The sequence below is a fragment of the Heteronotia binoei genome, chromosome 7 (genome assembly GCF_032191835.1).
Source record: "Heteronotia binoei isolate CCM8104 ecotype False Entrance Well chromosome 7, APGP_CSIRO_Hbin_v1, whole genome shotgun sequence".
In the NCBI taxonomy this organism is placed as follows: Eukaryota; Metazoa; Chordata; class Lepidosauria; order Squamata; family Gekkonidae; genus Heteronotia; species Heteronotia binoei.
Window position 1 is genome coordinate 55,174,224 of NC_083229.1, and position 19,769 is coordinate 55,193,992.

Genomic DNA, 19,769 nt, shown 5'->3' on the forward strand with positions numbered 1-19,769 from the left:
TGTAGACAATGAGGAATAATACCACAGTTGCCCCCCAGATACCAAGCAGCATCTGATATCCATCATTAAAGTTCACATTGCAATCAGTAACATAAGAGAAAGTCTTAGGCAAAACCAGCTGAGAAATTATCAGTCAAAAGGATGGATCTGTGAATTCCTTAGAATTAGCCATGGCTCTTGAGTGATTGCAAGGAATGGGGGTGGGGGGGGAGAGCTTTAGCCATAAATGATTGGGAAAGGAACTTTTGCTGTTGCACTATTTCACCAGTCAATTTCCCCTGCTGTCATTAACTTGAAAAGTCCAATTCAAGAAATGTCTGGGGACTTTGGGGGTGCAGCCAGGAGACATTGTGGGTGGAGCCAAGAGCCAGGTTATGACAAGCATAATTGAACTCCAAGGGGAGTTCTGTCCACCATATTTAAAGGGATTCCACACCTTTTAAATGCCTCCCCTCTATTAGAAATAATGGCTCGGGGCACCTTGTTTTGGGGCTCATAGAATTGGACTCCGTGGTCCAATATTTTTGAAACTTGTTGGGCATTTTGGGGAGGGGCTCTGAATGCTATGCTGAAAATTTGGTGCCTTTATCTCAGAAAACAGCCCCCCCCCCGAGCCCCAGATACCCACAGATCAATCTTCCATTAGACCCTATGGGATTCGATCTCCATAGGGAATAATGGATTGCCCAGCAGACATTTCCCCCCCCCCCCATTTTCTGATAACCCTGAAGCAGAGGGATCCCCTCTCCCCACCTGGGGATTGGCAACCCTATATATGTGCTATCACCTGCTTAGGTGTAAAGAAAATAGATGGCTTACCATTCTTGCTTTAAACATATAGGATGATACCTTTTTCATTTGTGTCCAAGGGATTCTTTGGGTTCTCTTCCTTTGCCTGCTCCACAAAAAGAAATTTAACTGGCTATAAAATAGGGGATCTTTCTTCAAGCTGCCTGAAATTGGATCCCTTGGGTGAGAATTTCATCCATATTAGATGGCTGGGGGCAGGGTGGGAGATTTACAGTTAAAAATGTTTTCCATTGAGACTGAAAGAACAAAGTATAAGAAAACAAACATATAGTTTGCAACTGCAAATAGTTTTTTAAAACTAAAATAAACCAACATTTTTTGTTTTGTTTGTGTACATCTCTATTGATTGAAATATATAAAGTAGAATTTGGAAGAAAGATAGGAACTTATTCTGCTTCAACTAATCAAAAGCATGTTGGACTACCTATAGCAACTGCTTGTCTCCATATGCATACATGCATCCATTAAATAATAATTCAAAACTATGATAAGTGTGGAAACATCAGTTTCAGTGAACATACATTCATTTGGTGGCTAATTATTGTATATAGCTAACACTAACTTAAAGTATATTAACTTTATAATTTATTTTAACCAGGATCCCAGTTAGTTCGTCTTACAATTAGCTTTGCATGTCTGGTGAGGTTTGAACTTGGTTAGTTCATCTTACAATTAACTCTTACAATTAGATCTTACAATCATCTTAGAATCCAATTAGTTCATCTTACAATTAGCTTTGCATGTCTGGTGAGGTTTGAACTTGGTTTTTCAAAGAGCAGTCCCTTCTTCATGCCACATGGCAACTGCCTCACATTGCAAAGTCGTGATGTAACTTTGGGACCCAAAATTCAGGGACAAGAGTAAAAGTATTCTTCTAGACATGCAATCCTTGGTCTGCCTACTCATATCTCAGGCTATGTTTTTAATACAACTTTTTTAAAAAAAAAAAAAACCCACTATGGATGGGATCCAGCCAACATTGTCACCCAGTTTTCTTCCCTACTACTGCCCCCCATCCCACATGACTTTCCCCATGCAGATCCTATATCTCCAGTATAGTCTTTCTGGGCACCACTCCTCCTTCTGAGTTGATCCCATCCTAAGTAATTAATACTTTCTGTGTTCATACAGAAAGTATGAATAGTAATAAATATCACTGTTTTGGTTCATATAGCAATATTCACACCCTATCAGATTATCATACAGAACTAAGATTTTGGAGATGGTAGTGTATTGTTTGAGGCAATTATACAATTTTATATTATACAACTTTAGTTTGCCTGTTTTCTTTAAAATTGTGCAAATAATGCAACACAAGGTCAAAGTTCAAGCTATTGATATTATACATGAAATATTTTTGCCTTTTCTTATTCATTTGTTAAGAGCTGCAAAGGAGACAAGGCTTCTAGCCATAATAGAGCCAGGGAATCCTCTGATGGGCCTTCTCTGCTCTATGGGACCTTCTTGGGAGGGGTCTCCTTGAGCTCTTCCCTTCAGTTTCCCAGGAGGCACACAAAAACTTTCCAGTTTAGGTCAACAGTTGGAATGTGAGTACACTCAGCTCAGCTATATTTTAGGCTCATTCTGTTTGTTGGCTTTTATAATTGTTTTATTGTATTTTTATCATACATCATCTTGCAAAGAGTTTTCTTTGGAAAGGGGGCTATTTGTTTAAACAAGCAACTAATGGGGTAATTCAATGGGGGTTAGCTAAGCCTATTTCACACTAATTTCCTAAGGTTAAACATCAATATCTGGAAGTCAGTCCCACTGATTTCAATTGAAATTTATTGGGTTATAGCTGTGCTTTGGAGCACAGCCTAAAAAACTTCAGAATAATGGCACTCTGATCCTAAATACATAAAGTCCACTGAATTAATGGAATATATTGCTGAACAAGTCGCATGTAAGAACACAGTCCTAGTAGGCATCCCCTTTAAAACCAAGAAAAAAAGCAAAAATCCCAGCAACAATGTAAATACTGCAGACTGGGCAATCTTGACTACACAATCAATGAAAATAAGAACAGGAAAAACATGAGGCCATGTGAATTAACGGAGCCCCTCCCTCCAGTCTTGTGTGAAGAACAGGTAATCAGGTTGTAAAGTCATAAAGAGAAGAAGCCTTAGCTGGCACAAACAGAACTCGCAGAGAAATCAAATAGCACTTATTTTAATCTATTGAAAATTTAGACCCCCAGTAGCCGTAGTGTAAGAAAAAGGAAGTACAGCAGCTTTGTAGACTGGGAGGCAGCAGTGCATTAAAACAGTGATGTTTATCCTGAACATGTTTTGAAGATGATTCTAAAAACAAAAAATAATCTAAAATACTTATTCAGAATATATTTCTGATAGAGTTCTATAGTAATGACAAAGCTGCCATATTTAATCTGTAGTCATTGCATTATGCAAGTATCACTGCTTTAGTAAAAGATTATTAAAGTATTCACAGAGGAATATCTTGAAAATCCTATAGATACAGGCTTTTCTGAGCTATATCTATCTCATGTAGAATGCCTATCAGAAAATTAGCTACTTGTCTGTTAACACTTCTAAAATAAATTTGTATATTCATGATTTTAATGCAGATAAATTCTGATTGAATTAATCAAGTAAATTCCAATTGATGGACATAAATGAACAATTGGAAGCAAAATTAACCAACGTCTGTAATGCAACTTCTAAATGTACTCATTTCTTAATGTGTTTACATAAATGAGCCTGTAAAAACAGTATATGTTTAAAAGATGTTTTGTGCTTTCCCCTCCCCCTTTCCTGCCTATTTCTAAAGTTATTTTGAGTACAAGGCTACATAATACATAGCCATTCTTTCTTATAAATATTTCCATTTTTGCAGTGTATCTTTCTTTGCTAAAGAAACAGGTATTTTAATATGTTTTCAATATTGGTATATAGCAATACTATTTTAACTGTTAATCTTCTTTAAAAATACCCCCAAACCATGACTACTGCTTCTATCATGTTTTGGGCAGAATCATTTTATCTTAATAATGTCTCTACTTACAGAATTAAGATACTGCAAATAATTTTGTCTCTATTGCAATGTAAACCAGGCATTAGAAACAGTACTTTTAGCATGATGCTTGGGGAATACAAAGAAGGCAACTCATTGTTTATACTGGCTACGTCGGCCCAATAGAAATATGTGGATTTTGACCTTAACCTTCCATATATGGTAGGTGTCTATCTCATGAATATGTTTCTGTGCAGAGCAATGTGAGATCTTAGGTGTATCTTCTCAAGGCTATCAGGACAAAACTTTGTGCTTAGTGGGAAGTCTTGTTGAAAATATATTTTCTTGAACAAATGAATCAGTCGGATATTGCAGCTGCCAGAAGATGCTTTGCATTTATAAAAATGGCTTTTATTCACAAAATCTGTTAGTTGAAGGTAAGACCTTTTATTGCAATATATATACATTTTAAAAGACAAAATTATAAACTTTAGACCCAAACTAATCTTATTTGGAGCATTTGAACTGCCTGTTTAGTGTCTGTGTAGAAATTAAGGGATTTCTTTTCTTTTTAAGAAAAAGTCATTTATATTCATAGAGGAAGAATGAAGCAATTAGAAATATGTCTCTGCATAATGAAATTGTTTAAATAGCTCAGTTTCTGCACATCTTGCTCAGAGTTTCTAAAGACATTTATTTTTAATTGTAGATGTTTATATTAATAAATGGTACTTTATTCCAAGATGATGTGTCATCTTGGCCTGTATTTTTTGTACAAAAAGGAGACAAACAAAGAAAAAACCTTTAGCAAATGCAACTGATATCAATAACAAAGTAGGGACAACTGTAAACATTCAGTGCAACCCAACGCATGTGAAAAAGATTCATTTTGCATACTATCATTTGAATCTACACATTATGAACTGTTGAAAGGTTTGTGGGTTTTGTGACAGATTGCTTGATGTTGGCATTGGGCTCCATTACTGCCGGTTAAACATATCCAAATTGACTTTTTATATATATACAAGAATACTTTAAAAAAAAATCCTATAATAAGCAGATCAGCTCGAATCTGTTCCACGATCAAGTTCAGAGGTCAATGTTGCCTGTTTGGAAGAGAGTTTGTTGGATCCCCAACCCTTCCTGAGCTCTATTTATGGAGCGTCTGCTGGTTGAGATCCATGGTAGGTGCCTTGAGCTTCCCGCTCTTGACCCTTAAAAGTTGTCTGGAAAAGAAACTACCCCGTTCTGTGCCCTCCGACCTCACCTCCACCTTTCCCGGCTCATGCTTGCTAGGTACAGGGCGGGCTCTCAGTGCTTGCTGTCCTAGGAAGCTATAAATGGCTTTGGCGGCGTTGGAGGTACCGGTGCTTCAGCAGCCGCAGGAGAGCAAGCGAACAAGCAAGCAGCCCGCCCGCTTCTTGACAGGGCGCGCTCGGGCTGCATTCTTCTCCCACAGCTGTTTATTCACATACCGCGGGATCCTTCATTTGCATACCAAAATTGTTCTCGTAAGCAGAGGTTGCCTCAGACATGCCAGCCCAGAGGCTCCGTTCGATTCTTAGCATCGCCCCCCCCAAACCAATAAGAAGGAGGACAAGAGAATAGCTGTGGTTTGCATTACAAATAAATAGCAAGGGGGTGGGGGGGAGAGAGAAAGGGGGAGCCCTGAGGCGAGACTGCGGCAGACCGACAAGACCGGGCAAACAGGCAGCCAGAGACTTGAGGGGAGGAAGATTGGGCTCGCTCTTTGTCTGCTCCAGCGCTTCTGCGATCCTATCAGCGGCGCCCGTAATCGCTGAAGGGAAAAGAGGGGCGCGGAAGCGAGTGAGGGCGCGCGCGCGCCTTGGCTGCCCAAAGTGGGATTTGAGCGGGAATTGAGGAGCGACGAGTTTGGACTTGGGTGCTGCTGGAGACGGACCACTCGGTGCCACTTCCGACTTTAAGCCTTCCTGGGAAAGTCCTCGGTGGCTGTTCTTTTTTTTTTCCCCCTTGGAGACCCATCCCCCTCTTCCCTTCACTCACTCACTCGCACACACACACAGACACGTACGCTTGGCAGGCATAGCCCGCGGCGGCGGCGGCAGCAGCGGCAGAAGTCAGTCACTCACCCACGCTCTGCTCTAAACTCGGATTTGCCCTCCAGAGCGAGCTGCACTGCTGGTCCGCTGTTCGAATTGTTGTGTTTTTGTTTTAAATCAGGGCAGGCCATAGAGCTTTCATCCAGGAATAAAACTATATGAGCATCGGTGGTTGGTTGAGTCAGAGCAAACCTGAAGGGAGTACATAACACTGGTGGATGCTGCAGAGCCGTTCACTGTAAGTACAACCCCGGTTGTTTCGAAAAGTGCATGGATTTGACAAGAGTTGCCCCATCTTGTGCAACGGTGTGAGAGAACACACGCTGGCTCGCTCTTTTCTTTGACTGGTTGAAGCCTTTCAGACAAAACGAAAGACAAACCTCATCTATAACTGGTTTGCGAACAAGTCTGTACTTTTCCAAAGATCTGAGTAATCTTCCACGATGGGATATCTGCTGTACGTCCCCCCCTCCGCCTCTCGTCCTTATTAATACCTAATATACGTCACCATTTTGGGGGGGGATAGTTCGTGTTGGCTGTGTTTCACAGTTCGCTACGTAGGCTTCCCACAACTCCGATGTTACATGGCTCTAAATTATTTATTGTATCCAACGTGCCGTTTGTGACTTGTGTCTGGTTTTCCTGAAGTGTTAGGGGGTCACTGAAAAGAGTAACACGGTCGTGAATGATTTTTTTTAATCATGATTTTAAAAAAAAAACAAAACCATACCTGAGTAAAAGACGGGCGTGCTAAGTAAAAGAAACATAAGAAATGTGGAGGAAGACATATGGCAGAGATTTGACAGCTCTTTTTGAAGCAGGAAATCCTGGCTAAAGTGTTTAATTTTTGCAAATACCGGCAACACTCTGCTGAATCGGAACGGGTGGGGGCTTATCAAAACGTCAAAATAAACAACTCAGCAACCATACTACGTGAAGTTTGATTTTACATAGAGTTGAACATTTAGAAGTAGGAACTAAAACTTCTTTAAAGTGTTACCATGCTCTATATCATATCATACTTACAAATCTCATTCTTCGTGAAGTGTATGACTTTTTTGTTTCTTATAGTTATTTTAGAAATATCCAAATATCGTTTTGAAATTTAAAAACATCAAATCATATTTAGTTATCCCCAAACACAGACTTTGAGATACACAGAGAAAAATGTCAAACCATAAAGTGAATAATGGGACACTTTTTAAACTAAAGCAATTTATTTGTTAATAAAAATGGAAGCTGTGAAGGACATATAATTTCAGCCTTCATCCCTCACCCCCCTTCAGCCATGCTTTCTGTAATCTGCATTTAAACATTTTTTTTCTACTGGTCTCAAAAGCATTATAGCTCTAATTGATGCATATCACTGAGCTTTTCCAAAAAAGTATATGTTTTAAAAAGTTACCTGGTATTCAGTATGTAACACCTTTTAAAAGGAGGTTATTATTATATTATGATAATTATCATTAGCAATATTTTTGTAGTATGTCATCTTCAACTTTAGCTTACTATATTAACTCAAACTAAAAGATGTAGAAAACCAGCCACTGTTTCACTTAGTGTTCTAGTTCCAAATGAAACAGAATTTCATGGTACTTTGGTACATATATAATACTTCGTAGTGACTAAAAAAGTGGCTCAATAGAGTGTAATTTCATGCTTAATGGTTACATTTTCTTGTTCCCTACAATATCACAGAATGGCACTTGTCTTATTTATTTCAGCCTTATGTGAAAATATTTCAAAAGTGTTTAAACAATAAGTAATCATAATTTCTTGTTTGAAAGAAAAGAAGGGATATGGTGTTCAACACATTTTTTAACAAATGGATGGTTCCATTTTAAAATTAATAATAATTCAATCTCTCTCTCTCATCTCTGTGTGTGTGTGTGTGTGGGCAATAGTCTGTGCTGAAAATTGACAGAAGTTGGTAGTACTTTGAAGTTATGGATAGGGGTTTCTTCCACTTAGTTCAAAGTTTGGACAAAATTTAAACTCCTGAGAAATGTTATGATTAAAAAGTTGCTATTGTCTTCAAGATTCTGGTTTAGATCACAACTGTGGTTGAAAATAAGTTTCTCACATATGAGCTATATTTATTTGAATAAGCATAGTATTTTTACTTTCAAAATTTCTTTTTAGCTGCAAGAAATGTTTTAAATTATAGTCATTTTATAAGAATTGCTTCTAGCAACAGAAAAAAGTGTCTGGAAGACCCATAATTTAGACAAGTACCTACATTTTATTTGCTCTGTGCTGCTGAGATTTAGAATCCCTTCCCATTTACAGTTTACTTTTCATGGAACATTATTAACTTTTTGGCTTCATACATGATTTTCTGTCAGATGCTTTTGATTTGTAATTTAGCAAAGTATAATAAACAGTGCAAAAGTCATGAATTTTCTCCTGCATCCTGAGCTCTGTGGTAGGGAAAATGTGATAAAATGTGTACCTTAAGTCTTGTTTGATGATCTCTCAAAGCAAGTTTGCCTTCTGGAAATAATTTCTGGGGTTGAAGAGCATGGTATTAACAGATTTAATGTGGCTATTCAGTGGATTGGTGGAGTACTATGTGGGGTTTAACAAAATGAGAGAGACAAATTGAACATCAACAATACTACATCTGTGAAGAATTATAAATTTAATTAGAGAAAAAAGGCAAACTTAAAAGATCTCATTAACTAATCAGAATTAGATGTTACTAGTTTAAGATACTTAAATGTCATTTTGGTGTCACTTACTTAAGATGCTAGTAGCTCATCCTTTTCATTATGTAAATACTAAGAGTTGCAGTATCTGTAGGTGTAAAAGCTTAGCATTTTATTAACCTACAATCAATTCTTAAATAGTTCTCTTACTGTCATTTTAAAGATGATCTATATCACTAGCCATTTAAAAGATAATTGGCCAGTTTTAATTTGCGAATGGTATAGGCCTATTGCCCGCATTTCCTACCTACCAGGCTCCATTTTAAAGTGTCCATTCTTGAATTAATTCTAATTATCACTTAAACCTTGCTCCTTGTGGTTAATTAATGAGCCATTAAACTATATTTTTGAACAACCTATGCTTTATGAGTAAGGTTGTCTTAGAAAATAGATACTGAAGCACCAGCCATACATGCATTTTCTCTATAAACTGGGCATCCTAAGTACAGTTCCTCACTGTGCTGCAGATTTGTATCCCACATTAAAAAACTGAAAGCATATGAAGTGTAGCATTTTGTAAATTGTAACTAATTTCACCAACATCTGTATCTAATTGTTGTATGCATTTGCATTCTTGAGAGTAGATTTATTTTTCCTGTACCACTATGTGGATTCAGTTGACCAGTCTAAGTGAAGATTAGTAGTTTTAAAGTTATTTTGATTAAAGAATCATTTTTAAATACCATAACACACAACACATGGTTTAAATAATCCTTAATAGGCAAAGGACTGTAATTGAAGCATGACTAATGAAAATGAAGATCTTGGACATGAAGTCTTACAGCTTATGGAGCATTAAAAAGGCATACAAATATCTGCATCTTATATAGTATTACCTATGCAAATATCTGCTAGTTCTGGCTTTAGAAAAGATAGCAGTGGTGGGATGTTTTATTATTGCTTATTTTCAGAACCAGTTGTTGTTGATTAGTGTTCTGGAATTAATAAATTATATTCTATATGTTGTTGTAATCTCATTGTAAAATAATATACAAGATAAATTTATGTTACTACTGGTTTGCCTTAAATTATGTTTTTAAATAGTCTTCCACATTTTTAACCAGAGATACCCCTTAAGTATGCTAAGTTACCACCTATAATTTATTCAAGGTGTACAGAAGTAGCAAGAAAGAGCATATCCTGAAGGCATTTTACTGCAATGTCTAGGGTTAAGAGTAAAAAAGTTTCCATTCTAACACTTGAGTCTTTTTCTTTCTAAAAAAAAACCCTTTGGCTTACTGGATACAAACACACATATGATATTCTAGTTTGAGTTGGCTTGCTATGGTCTATTAAAAACACACTATGGAGCTTTTTAAATACTGTTCAGGAAAATCATTGCAGGTTTTTTTTTCTGTGTGTGTTACTGAGCGCTTTTTGCTATTGTGTGTAACATTATATGTTGTCTGGCTGCTTATAGGAGCGATATACTCTTGCTCAAGTAGTAATTCTGCCATTGATTAAAAATAACAAAAACTACAGACCCACAAGTGAGATTTGCCTGAATGACTTTTATGGCACTTAAAATGCCTCCTCTCTCTTGTCTTTGTTCTGTGATCATCTAAGAGATGTCAGTTCAGGTTGAGTGGAATTCTGAATTCAGACATTTGGACATTGTATGCCCTAGCTGGGGAAGTTGTGTTTGGACTTTGAAGCAAGCAGCCAGTCTTTTCCTGGGCTCTATCACCTGCTGGTAGTTACTGAGGAAACTGGTATCAAAGATTATTCATTAAATGCAGCCCAACAGAACACACTTTCTGATAACAAGAAACTATGCAATATTAGTCCGCAACATATTTCATATAAAAAGTTCCCACTGAACAGGCTGCATTTACTAAGAATGCGCAAATGCTTTTAACAATCACTGTGTTTTGTTTCTCTAAATGATAACATGCCGTTTTTTTATTATGGTATCCATACTTTGAAACCGTTTTGTAAATGTTTTCCTGTATCTGGTCATTTCTAGTTTAACTTTTGTTGGGAAGGGATGACATTTGGGGAAGGGACATTTCTGGCCTGGTTAAATGTATTATTTCAATTTATAGACATATAATATAGCATTATACATGAATCCTTCAACACTGCTTTGCTGTCTGTCAAAATTGACTAGAGGCTGGACACACAAACATAAATGACAGTGAGTGGGGAATGAAGATGAAAACCAACCTGATAAAAGTTAAGAGACTGTTAAGAGTTAAAGGAGTGGGAGGGGAATATATTTCAGCCAGTGATAACAAAAGCTGAAAGAACTTCAGAGGCTACTGGGGGGTGGGGTGGGGGGTGGTAATGCTAGAGCTTCTGCTTCTCTTCAATATGCCTTCCCAGTTAGTAGCTACCTTACCTAGGCACCTCTTCCTAAACTACCTTAGCAAGACTACTTTACATGTTGATTAGGGGAGGGGTAATCCAGTGTACAGCTGTCATAGGCGAATGATGAATCACTATCCAGTCATTTGGCTGCCTTCCACATGACATGGACAGGAGGGGGATAGACCTGCTGGAGGAAACAACAGTTGAAGCTTCAATTTAAAGACAATATGTCTTTCACTGCAGCAGTATCCCCCTCCTTCTCTTTTGGTTAAAAGACAGCATTACCTTCCCAAGGAAGATTTCTTTGTTTAGTTAGATTAAGACCTGACATGAAAGTAGAATAACAGAGGCTTCTATTTGTGTCCCTGGTTTGCAGGTGCAAAAATCCCAAACCAGTTCAGATGTTGCTGTTTCCTCAGTTTGCAGGTAAGGATAAAATCAAGTTAGCTTTTCTATGAAATGCAGGGGTTTTTTTTATTTCTGGTGAGGCACAGGAATTATATTTGTTTATAAATTTTAATTTGGAGTACAGTTTTCAGTGTTTAAAGAAATAATTTAAATATGTGCGTAATGTATAGATTGTTCCATTAAGCAATACAGATTTTTTCCATTGCGTATATTGATAGTTCCTTCTTTTTAAATAAAAGGAATTTTGTATTTAAATCTATTTCAGTTAGAACGTTTGAAAGTCAGTGTAATGTATGAAAACAACTGTAGCATGGAATATTTTACTATGGAAAAAAAATATGTTTTAATAGTAGAAAATTGTATAGTTTAACCAAATTCATGTTTCCTTGGAGGTAAATCCCACTGACATCCCTGGGATTTTCTTCCAGGTAATGCCTAATACATTTTCAGATGTAGTTGACCTGCCTTTGTAATCTTTGTGTATGCTGTATAAAACTATCCTAAGAAGACAGGGTCCCCCCCCAACAAAATATGTTTTAAAATGTGAAATTCAGAAGTATTTGAGAACTTTGTCTTTTTCTTCATTCTTGAAGTGTTTTCAATCAGCATCTGTATGTAGACCTCCCATTTTTCTAGAATGTGTTATTTAACTATTGCCTCTTCATTGTCAAATAAGTGTATACTATTTAATGGAATTCGAATAGTTAATATTTTCGAATTATTGTTTTGATTAGGAATCACAGTATTTTATTTAAGCAGTTAAGAGATGGTATAGTCAATAAAATATTGACTTTTTAATACTGATTTTCAGTCCCTGTTTTATTTTAAGTGACAGTTCAAGCACTGCAAAGTGCTAAGGCATACTAATGCTTGTATAGATTCAGTGAATGTTGGCCTTATGCCTTTTCAATTGGGCACGCTTTATGTAATCCAGAAAGCAAACAAGAGAGTAGACATAATAATGTTTTAATGCTGCATTTGTTTCAGCGGAAACAGAGGAACAATTAAGTAGTTTGCTAGAGTAAACACATACATCATGAATATCTCATTCCTTGTCAGTAGACTGTAGATTTAGCTATTACTTCATGTGTTTTGTTTGGTTTGGAAACCCATTAAATTGCAATTGGGTGGTAAATTACATGCAAGCAAACAGTATAAGTTTATTGCTTCTGGGATGTAGTTTTTAATGCATTTTTAATTTTTTGCCACTCATGCTTACTCTATAAGAATATAATTTGATATGAACTGACTATATGTATTTTTAGTCTGTTAGAACTTGAATTTTATAAATGTTAGCATTAATCATGAATTGATTATATGAAGTTTCCCAAATAAATTTAGATAGACTATTTTATGAATATACTAATGCATTTAAAATAGTATAATTGGTCATAGCTGATATGTTAAAGCTATCTTTTCAGTCAGATAGAATGCATTAGTCAAATTTGCTTTTCTTTTCTTTTTTAAGGTCTATGGAAATGCAGGATCTAGCCAGCCCACATAGCCGTCTAAGTGGTAGTAGCGAATCCCCTAATGGTCCAAAACTTGATAATTCTCACATAAGTAATAATTCCATGACACCCAATGGCACAGAAGGTGAGTTCTTTATCTTTGAATATTCCTGATACATGATGCTGCCTAGTACTAATGCCTGTATCTAGAGATATACCACTTCATATAGCACATGGTGAATATAAAGACCAACAGAACCTCAGACAGGAAATAAAATGTTGTTTGTTCCCTGGCATCTCATTGTCTATTGTGTAAGATTTGTTTTTATATGGTGGTAACACCCGCTTTGTCAAAGAGTCTGAAGATTTATCAACCCTGTGAGGCATTACTGTGCAATTCTATGCAACATTACTGCTGAATTAAGTAATGCTGCATAAGATTGTTAGTTCATTCTATATAAAGTCCCGTGCCTACATTTACAAAATGCTACTACTATCTAGGTTTCTATGTTTTGTGCAATATGAAGTTGAATACTAACAATTCTCAGTATTATCAGTTTGATTGTTTGATTATGGACATAAATTATGGTAGATTGGCTTCAGGATTGCCTAATATATACTTTCACAAAAAATTGTGATACAGGCAAATTTAGTGATACAGGCCTCAATGTTGTCTCCTATTGTAGTTTGTTTACCTCTTGGAAAGGTAGCTCATTAGCAGAAAGTATAAAGAGCTGTAGTTTGTGCAGCCTGCATGTACTACCCTGTGAAAGACAAGAATTAAAAGGTATGCTAAAAACGTACATGTGTACATGGAATGAGTAGGATCATCTTGGCATATCAGTAGTGATAGGATAATCCATCTGAGCTTTTTCTGAGGAATGTTGAAAATGTTCATATAACATTGTACTAAATCTCAGGTGTTCTTAATCTTAGTAACAGAATATGTCTTAAGTAAAAGACATTTTAGCATTTCTTTATCACTAGAAAGTATTGCATGTTAGAAAACAAAAATATGAAAATTAGAATTTGTTGTTAGACTGGTTATGCATTGTCTTCTAAGAAAATACATCAGGCAAACAAATGACACAGTCTGTTCACCACCTACTTGGACGCACCTTCTCCCAAACATTTCTGATCTAATTTCTTCACGGAAAAGTATTTGGGATATCATATGTACTATGAGGCTTTGCTTCATTTGTACTTTTAACTGATATTTCCATTGAATCTGATAAAGCTAGATGCTCTTTGAATTCCTTTTCTCTAAACTGAAACCTGCCCATTAAAGAAGTATTGTTTAGATCAGATTATCTGTTTTATCTAGTCTTTGCACAGAATATATATATTGTATTGATTGTAAGTGTAGTGATGAGTTTAGTCTTGTAATTTAATTTGAAACTTTTAACTTCAGGTTTTGAAACCTAAGCATACTTAACTCATCCTAGTGATCAACCCATAAGACCTGCTTCCTGTTCCTAAATAAACAGACTTGGAAGTTAAATCAATGGATTGGATTGATTTCAATGGAACTTATTTCCAAGTAAAGTGTGCTTAGGATCAGAGCCTGCAATACTGCCTTTAATATTGTTTCTTTAAAGGAAATATTTTTGATGGACTTTTTCTACATATTCTTATGGGATGTATGTAAAACACTACTAGCATTTTATTTTCTTTGTAATTTTCCTTCAGGTGACATGACTCTGCTCAGCACTGCAGACTGGTTGTTAAATACTAATACACAGACCACTGCAGGTTTGTGTAGCCTTGGTGAATGCACAATTGTTAGCATGCATGTTAAGCTTTTGCAAACTCTCAGGAAGTTCTAACTAAAAGTGTAAATGCTGTGGGTTGTTTTCAGTGATGAGTCTGAATTGGAGGGGGGGAGGAAGTATATAAACCAGGTTTATTTCCCATGCACTATCAAGGCCAAATTTGCTTTACAACTATATATGAAATTTTCACTGAACACGGTAGGAGCTGTTCTATCTCATTAATAGGAATTCATGTTACTTTAGTCTGCAGAATATTGAAGGTAGACAGTAACAAGTTAAAACGAAAACTATGAATAAAGAGTAATGTATTCTTATAGTAGATTGTGTCTGCCTTTATTTTTCATATGTTTATTTTTAAATGATTAAGATAGAGTTGCTCATTTATTGCATGTGCAATAAAATATGTCACAGAATAAACAGGTAGTCAGTATTTTATAACGGCTAAGGATAGAATGAGCCAGATCTTACAGGTGTTATGACCTTATCAGTACTACAGAATTGCAATCTTGCATTAATTTAAATGAGAATAGGTCTTGCACATTGTATTGGGTTGTTTTTGCATGATAATAAGTTAATTCAGAAACAATTTTGACATCAGTAAGGAATTTTACAACATAGAACCTTGTAGAACAAAATGCATTTTCTAAGTTTAAAATGCCAAAATGAAATGGCAATATGTCAAACCCATATTATTTAATTCTTTTCAAATGTGCTTCTTATTAATATACTGCAGGAGGATGTGGTTGATTGATGTCTGTCTATCGTTAGCTAATATTTTTCCCTTCACACTTAGTGGTTAACCTTTTTAGAGCAAGGAACTTAAGTTTAGTTGGGTGATGGAATACAATTTGTACAATTAGTATTTTTTAATGTATTACACTGTCAGAACTCTTCATGCTGCCTACATGACATCTATATTTTTGGAAACAAAAGATCTATCCAGAAGTGACAGAATAGGACTAAACCAAATTAATATAATATGTCTTAATATCTTGTGATGCTATGGAAAGAAATGCTGTTTATTTATCCTGATCCTTAGCATGTTTATTCAGGAAAAAGTCCCAAGCAATTCAGAAGGATCCCACCACCCCCAATTTAAGTTTATATTTGGGATTACAGTTTATTACTTTATTTCATTTAGTAAACTTCTGAATTTATTACTCTTGCCTCATAAGCTACAGTTTTTGTTTTGTGTCATACCTATGTATTCGTGTTGATTCGTGTTGGGGAGAATAAAAGTATTGGTAAAGGTTACAACTTTGTACCTTTGTTAAACTCTACTCTGATCACAGATGGGGGACTAATATTCTGATAAGGATGGTATAGAGAAAGTGAATTTTGACTGGTAGCAGAACTGTTTAAGCACTTTTGATATCTACAAAAACAATTATTATAGTTGAGGGGGGGGGTTGCAACACTGTTTCAAAACAGCAGAGGTAGCAAGGGTCTGGCAGACTATTTTGTGCTGTGTATGATTATTGAATAAGCAAATCAGATGTTCAGTCACAATTATAATGATATGAAATGCTTTAGGGTGCTTCATTTGGTGTTTTCCTGCGCATCAATACTTCATAAGCTATGGAAGATTCAAATTGTAGTACTGGGATAAATGTGCTGGTATCAACAAATCTCTGTCAGTATAATAGAAGAAGGTTATGTGCTTTTGTGTCAGTAAGCAGTGAGATAGATTTTCATGTCTACTTTTTTGTATGAAAGCAATGCTTCTATAGCATTATTTTTAAAAAAATGCTTTAAGAAAGTTACAATGTGATGATTATTCCAGCATATTGCTGCAGCAACAATTTCAGATTACCAGATGAATCCGTTTAATGACAATCCTATGTTAGGGCAGGAAGCTTGCATATTAGAATTCAGAGTTTAAGACCAATAAAGTTCGATTCTGATATTAGTGAATCTGTGAAGTATTTGGTGGGGTTTCCCCCTAGTTTTTAAAGAATGCGTATATGCATGTGTGTAGGTGGCTGGTACAGAAACACTCTTTGTTTCATTCTTTATTTTATGTTGTAGAATTGTAGGTATTTGGTGGGGTTTCCCCCTAGTTTTAAAAAGAATGCGTATATTCATGTGTATAGGTGGCTGGTACAGAAACACTCTTCATTTCATTATTTATTTTATGTGGCAGAATTGTAAGTAGAAATACTCAGCACTAATAACCTAACCTACTCCAGAGATCAGATTTGGCTGCCTTTCATTTAAATTTGTGCATATTTTAAGTGTAATATTTGCATTTAGATTTTTTGTGCATTGTTTAATTTTTTTTAATCTTGCTAATTTATTTTTATTTATTTATTTTATTTAATTTATATCCTGCCCTCCCCGCCAAAGCAGGCTCAGTTTTGTGTCCTTAAGACTTGGCATTGTATTGTTAGCTGCCTTGAGACTGAGCAGATAAGGAAAGATAAAAGTGTTTCAAATAAATAAATAAAAGTGAACACATTGGTAATGGGGGCAGCTTCTGTACATGTAACTAAGACTTCTGAGACTCCCTTCTTATTGAAGCATTTCACAATTTTTGAAAGTTGGAAATCCTCTGAAGTTGCATCCAAGGTGCTGCAACTGGAAGTGGAAGTTGTAGAAGCTCAGAGGTCTTCCCTCATACATGAATCTCAGCCATTGGATGCAATCCAAAGAATGTCACGGATACCTAAATCCTGTTCAAATGAATGAGCAATGTATCAGGTCCCTTTTATTTTAGTGAAATTTAAGAGCATCTTAAATTTCCTGTGGTTTGATATAACTTGCCTTCAAGTGAGCACATTTAGTATCATAATATTACATATAGATCTTGATATGTTTTTAGTCTATGAATAAGAGAATCTATTAAAATTACCTGGCTGTAATGTAATGTTAATGTTCCTTATTTGTACATATTCTGTGTGAATTGAATATGCTATATAAGCATTTTATTCCTTGCATTATGACTTCCCATTTTCTATACATTTATGATGGGATTATGATTGGCCCAGATATATAAATTTTAGCCATTTTTATCCTGGTCCTATAATGTTTATGTTTTTACCTATTGCCAGTCTTAGATTTCAGTCTACCAATGTAATTTTGCAATTTTTGTTCACTTCCTCCTTATATTCTTACTCTTCTTGTCTCTTGATTATCTTGTTATATTGCATTATCTTCTGTTTCTACTTTTAAGGGAAAAATTAAGAACCTTATTGTTCTCAAAATGTTATCATTATACTGTTTAGATGTGAGAGTGGTTGAATAGTAGGGTAGATATTAGTTATGGACTGTTATGCAGTCATAAACTTGGGTGACAGTAAGATAACTCTTTGCTAAGGCAGTAACATACTATTTCTGTCTTAGTAGAGCAGCTAATAGGTATTTCATTTTCACACTTCCCACTTTGTTTAAATTGGGATAGTTGAATCTGGAAGTCATTTTGCTATCAGGCAGTGGCCATACATGGGAAGCATATGCTGAACAAGGAAATGAAGATCGTTGGATCTTCATGATACCCTGGTTGTTTTTCAGTATGTTGTGCTATATGAAATACATGACTCAAGGCCCACCTTTCATTTGCAAAAGGCATAGATGGGTATACTCTGTATATTTTGGAAGCAGGAAGCCTAACATTTGTTTTCACTGGAGAAATTATATTTTGAAACAGATTTTTTTTTATAACTGCAAACTCTAATTTAGAATCTGTATTCATGATATAATAGTTAATATAGAGAAGTTAATATAGTACAAATATAGGCCAGATTTCACCAATAATTAAATCTTGTGGCAAAACTTACTCCTTTCATTATTTATGAAATAAATACTAATCTGAAACTCTAACCATTACACCACACTGGCTTTTGTTGGGTAGCTGCTGTTAAACAGTAGCAAGCAGCCAGGACTGGGCAAGTCATGCAACTTGCATGGTAACAAGTCACCTCAGTGGTTGTTGCTGGCCCTAGACCTGATAAGCCGTCCTTCAAAGGTCAAAATAGCCCTGGGGAGGGCCTTTCCCCTGCCTTTTGCAGACAGGAACCAAACCATGGCCCTAGTCTCTGGATTTAGGTCCACAGATGGGGGCACACTGAGAATTAGATACATTGTTATTCTGTATGCCAGTTGCAATATTAATATGGAATATTAAAATACATAGCAGAGCAAAAGGGGAATTTTGAAATTTCAAGAGGTTTTATGTGGTGGGAAGACAAAGTCTTTTCAGTAGTCTTTTGCAGGTAAACTTGCAAGTAACAAGAAAAGTATACTACAATTATAGTACAAATACAATATATACAGTTTTTTTGCCATAGAAATCTCATTTTTAGTAACAACAAAAAGTCTTAGATCAGCACCAATTTTCTATAGTAAAATGGTAGTCCGTTTTGTTTTTTTGCACAAAGCATAGACAAATGGCTCTACAACTTTTAACTTTTAGGTCATTGCCACCTGCACCTTTGTAAATAGCATCCCCAAAATTGCAGCTTATAGTTTTCTTTCTGTAAACAAAAAAGCACCAAGGGAATAATACAACCTGGAGAAAAGACAAATTGTATTTGGGATGTTTGTTGCCCCAGAAAATGTAACATATTGGGAATATTGAGATAAATACACCATGAGTCCTTTCAGTAGACACTGATCCAAGAAAGTTGGGGGAGGATCCAAGAAAGTTGGAGAGAGCCAGTTTGGTGTAGCGGTTAAGTGCATGGACTCTTATCTGGGAGAACCGGGTTTGATTCCCCACTCCTCCACTTGCACCTGCTGAAATGGCCTTGGGTTAGCCATAGCTATGGCAGGAGTTGTCCTTGAAAGGGCAGCTGCCGTGAGAGCCCTCTCAGCCCCACCCACCTCACAGGGTGTCTGTTGTGGGGGGAGAAGATATAGGAGATTGCAAGCCACTCTGAGTCTCTGATTCAGAGAGAAGGGCGGGGTATAAATCTGCAATTCTTCTTCTTAAATGCTCTGGAGAGCATTTCCACAGACAATCTGCTAATATTTCATAGAACGAACATGTTACTACATATGAAAAACAGAGTGAAGAAAAGGAACATCCTATCTCATGAAAGTGTGCATGAAGGCTCTGTGTGTTTGAAACAGACTATAAGAAGAAGAAGAAGAAGAAGAAGATATTGGATTTATATCCCGCCCTCCACTCCGAAGAGTCTCAGAGCGGCTCACAATCTCCTTTACCTTCCTCCCCCACAACAAACACCCTGTGAGGTGGGTGGGGCTGGAGAGGGCTCTCCCAGCAGCTGCCCTTTCAAGGACAACCTCTGCCAGAGC

At 36.2% G+C, this 19,769-nt stretch overlaps 1 protein-coding gene across 7 annotated transcripts in view; it reads left to right on the forward strand.

Annotated features, from left to right (window-relative positions):
- The first annotated feature begins 5,972 nt into the window (after positions 1–5,972).
- EYA1 (EYA transcriptional coactivator and phosphatase 1) overlaps positions 5,973–19,769 on the forward strand; it is a 160,128-nt gene continuing 146,331 nt past the window's right edge. For 3 of the 7 annotated variants that reach the window (XM_060243648.1, XM_060243650.1, XM_060243649.1), the window contains exons 1-4: positions 5,973–6,102; positions 11,259–11,308; positions 12,759–12,886; positions 14,431–14,493. In XM_060243648.1, the coding sequence (XP_060099631.1) occupies positions 12,763–12,886; positions 14,431–14,493 (187 nt within the window). In that variant the 5' untranslated portion in view covers positions 5,973–6,102; positions 11,259–11,308; positions 12,759–12,762. Of the gene's footprint in view, positions 6,103–11,240; positions 11,309–12,758; positions 12,887–14,430; positions 14,494–19,769 lie in introns of those variants that run through there. The other 4 variants (XM_060243651.1, XM_060243652.1, XM_060243653.1 and 1 more) reach the window with 2 other exon arrangements.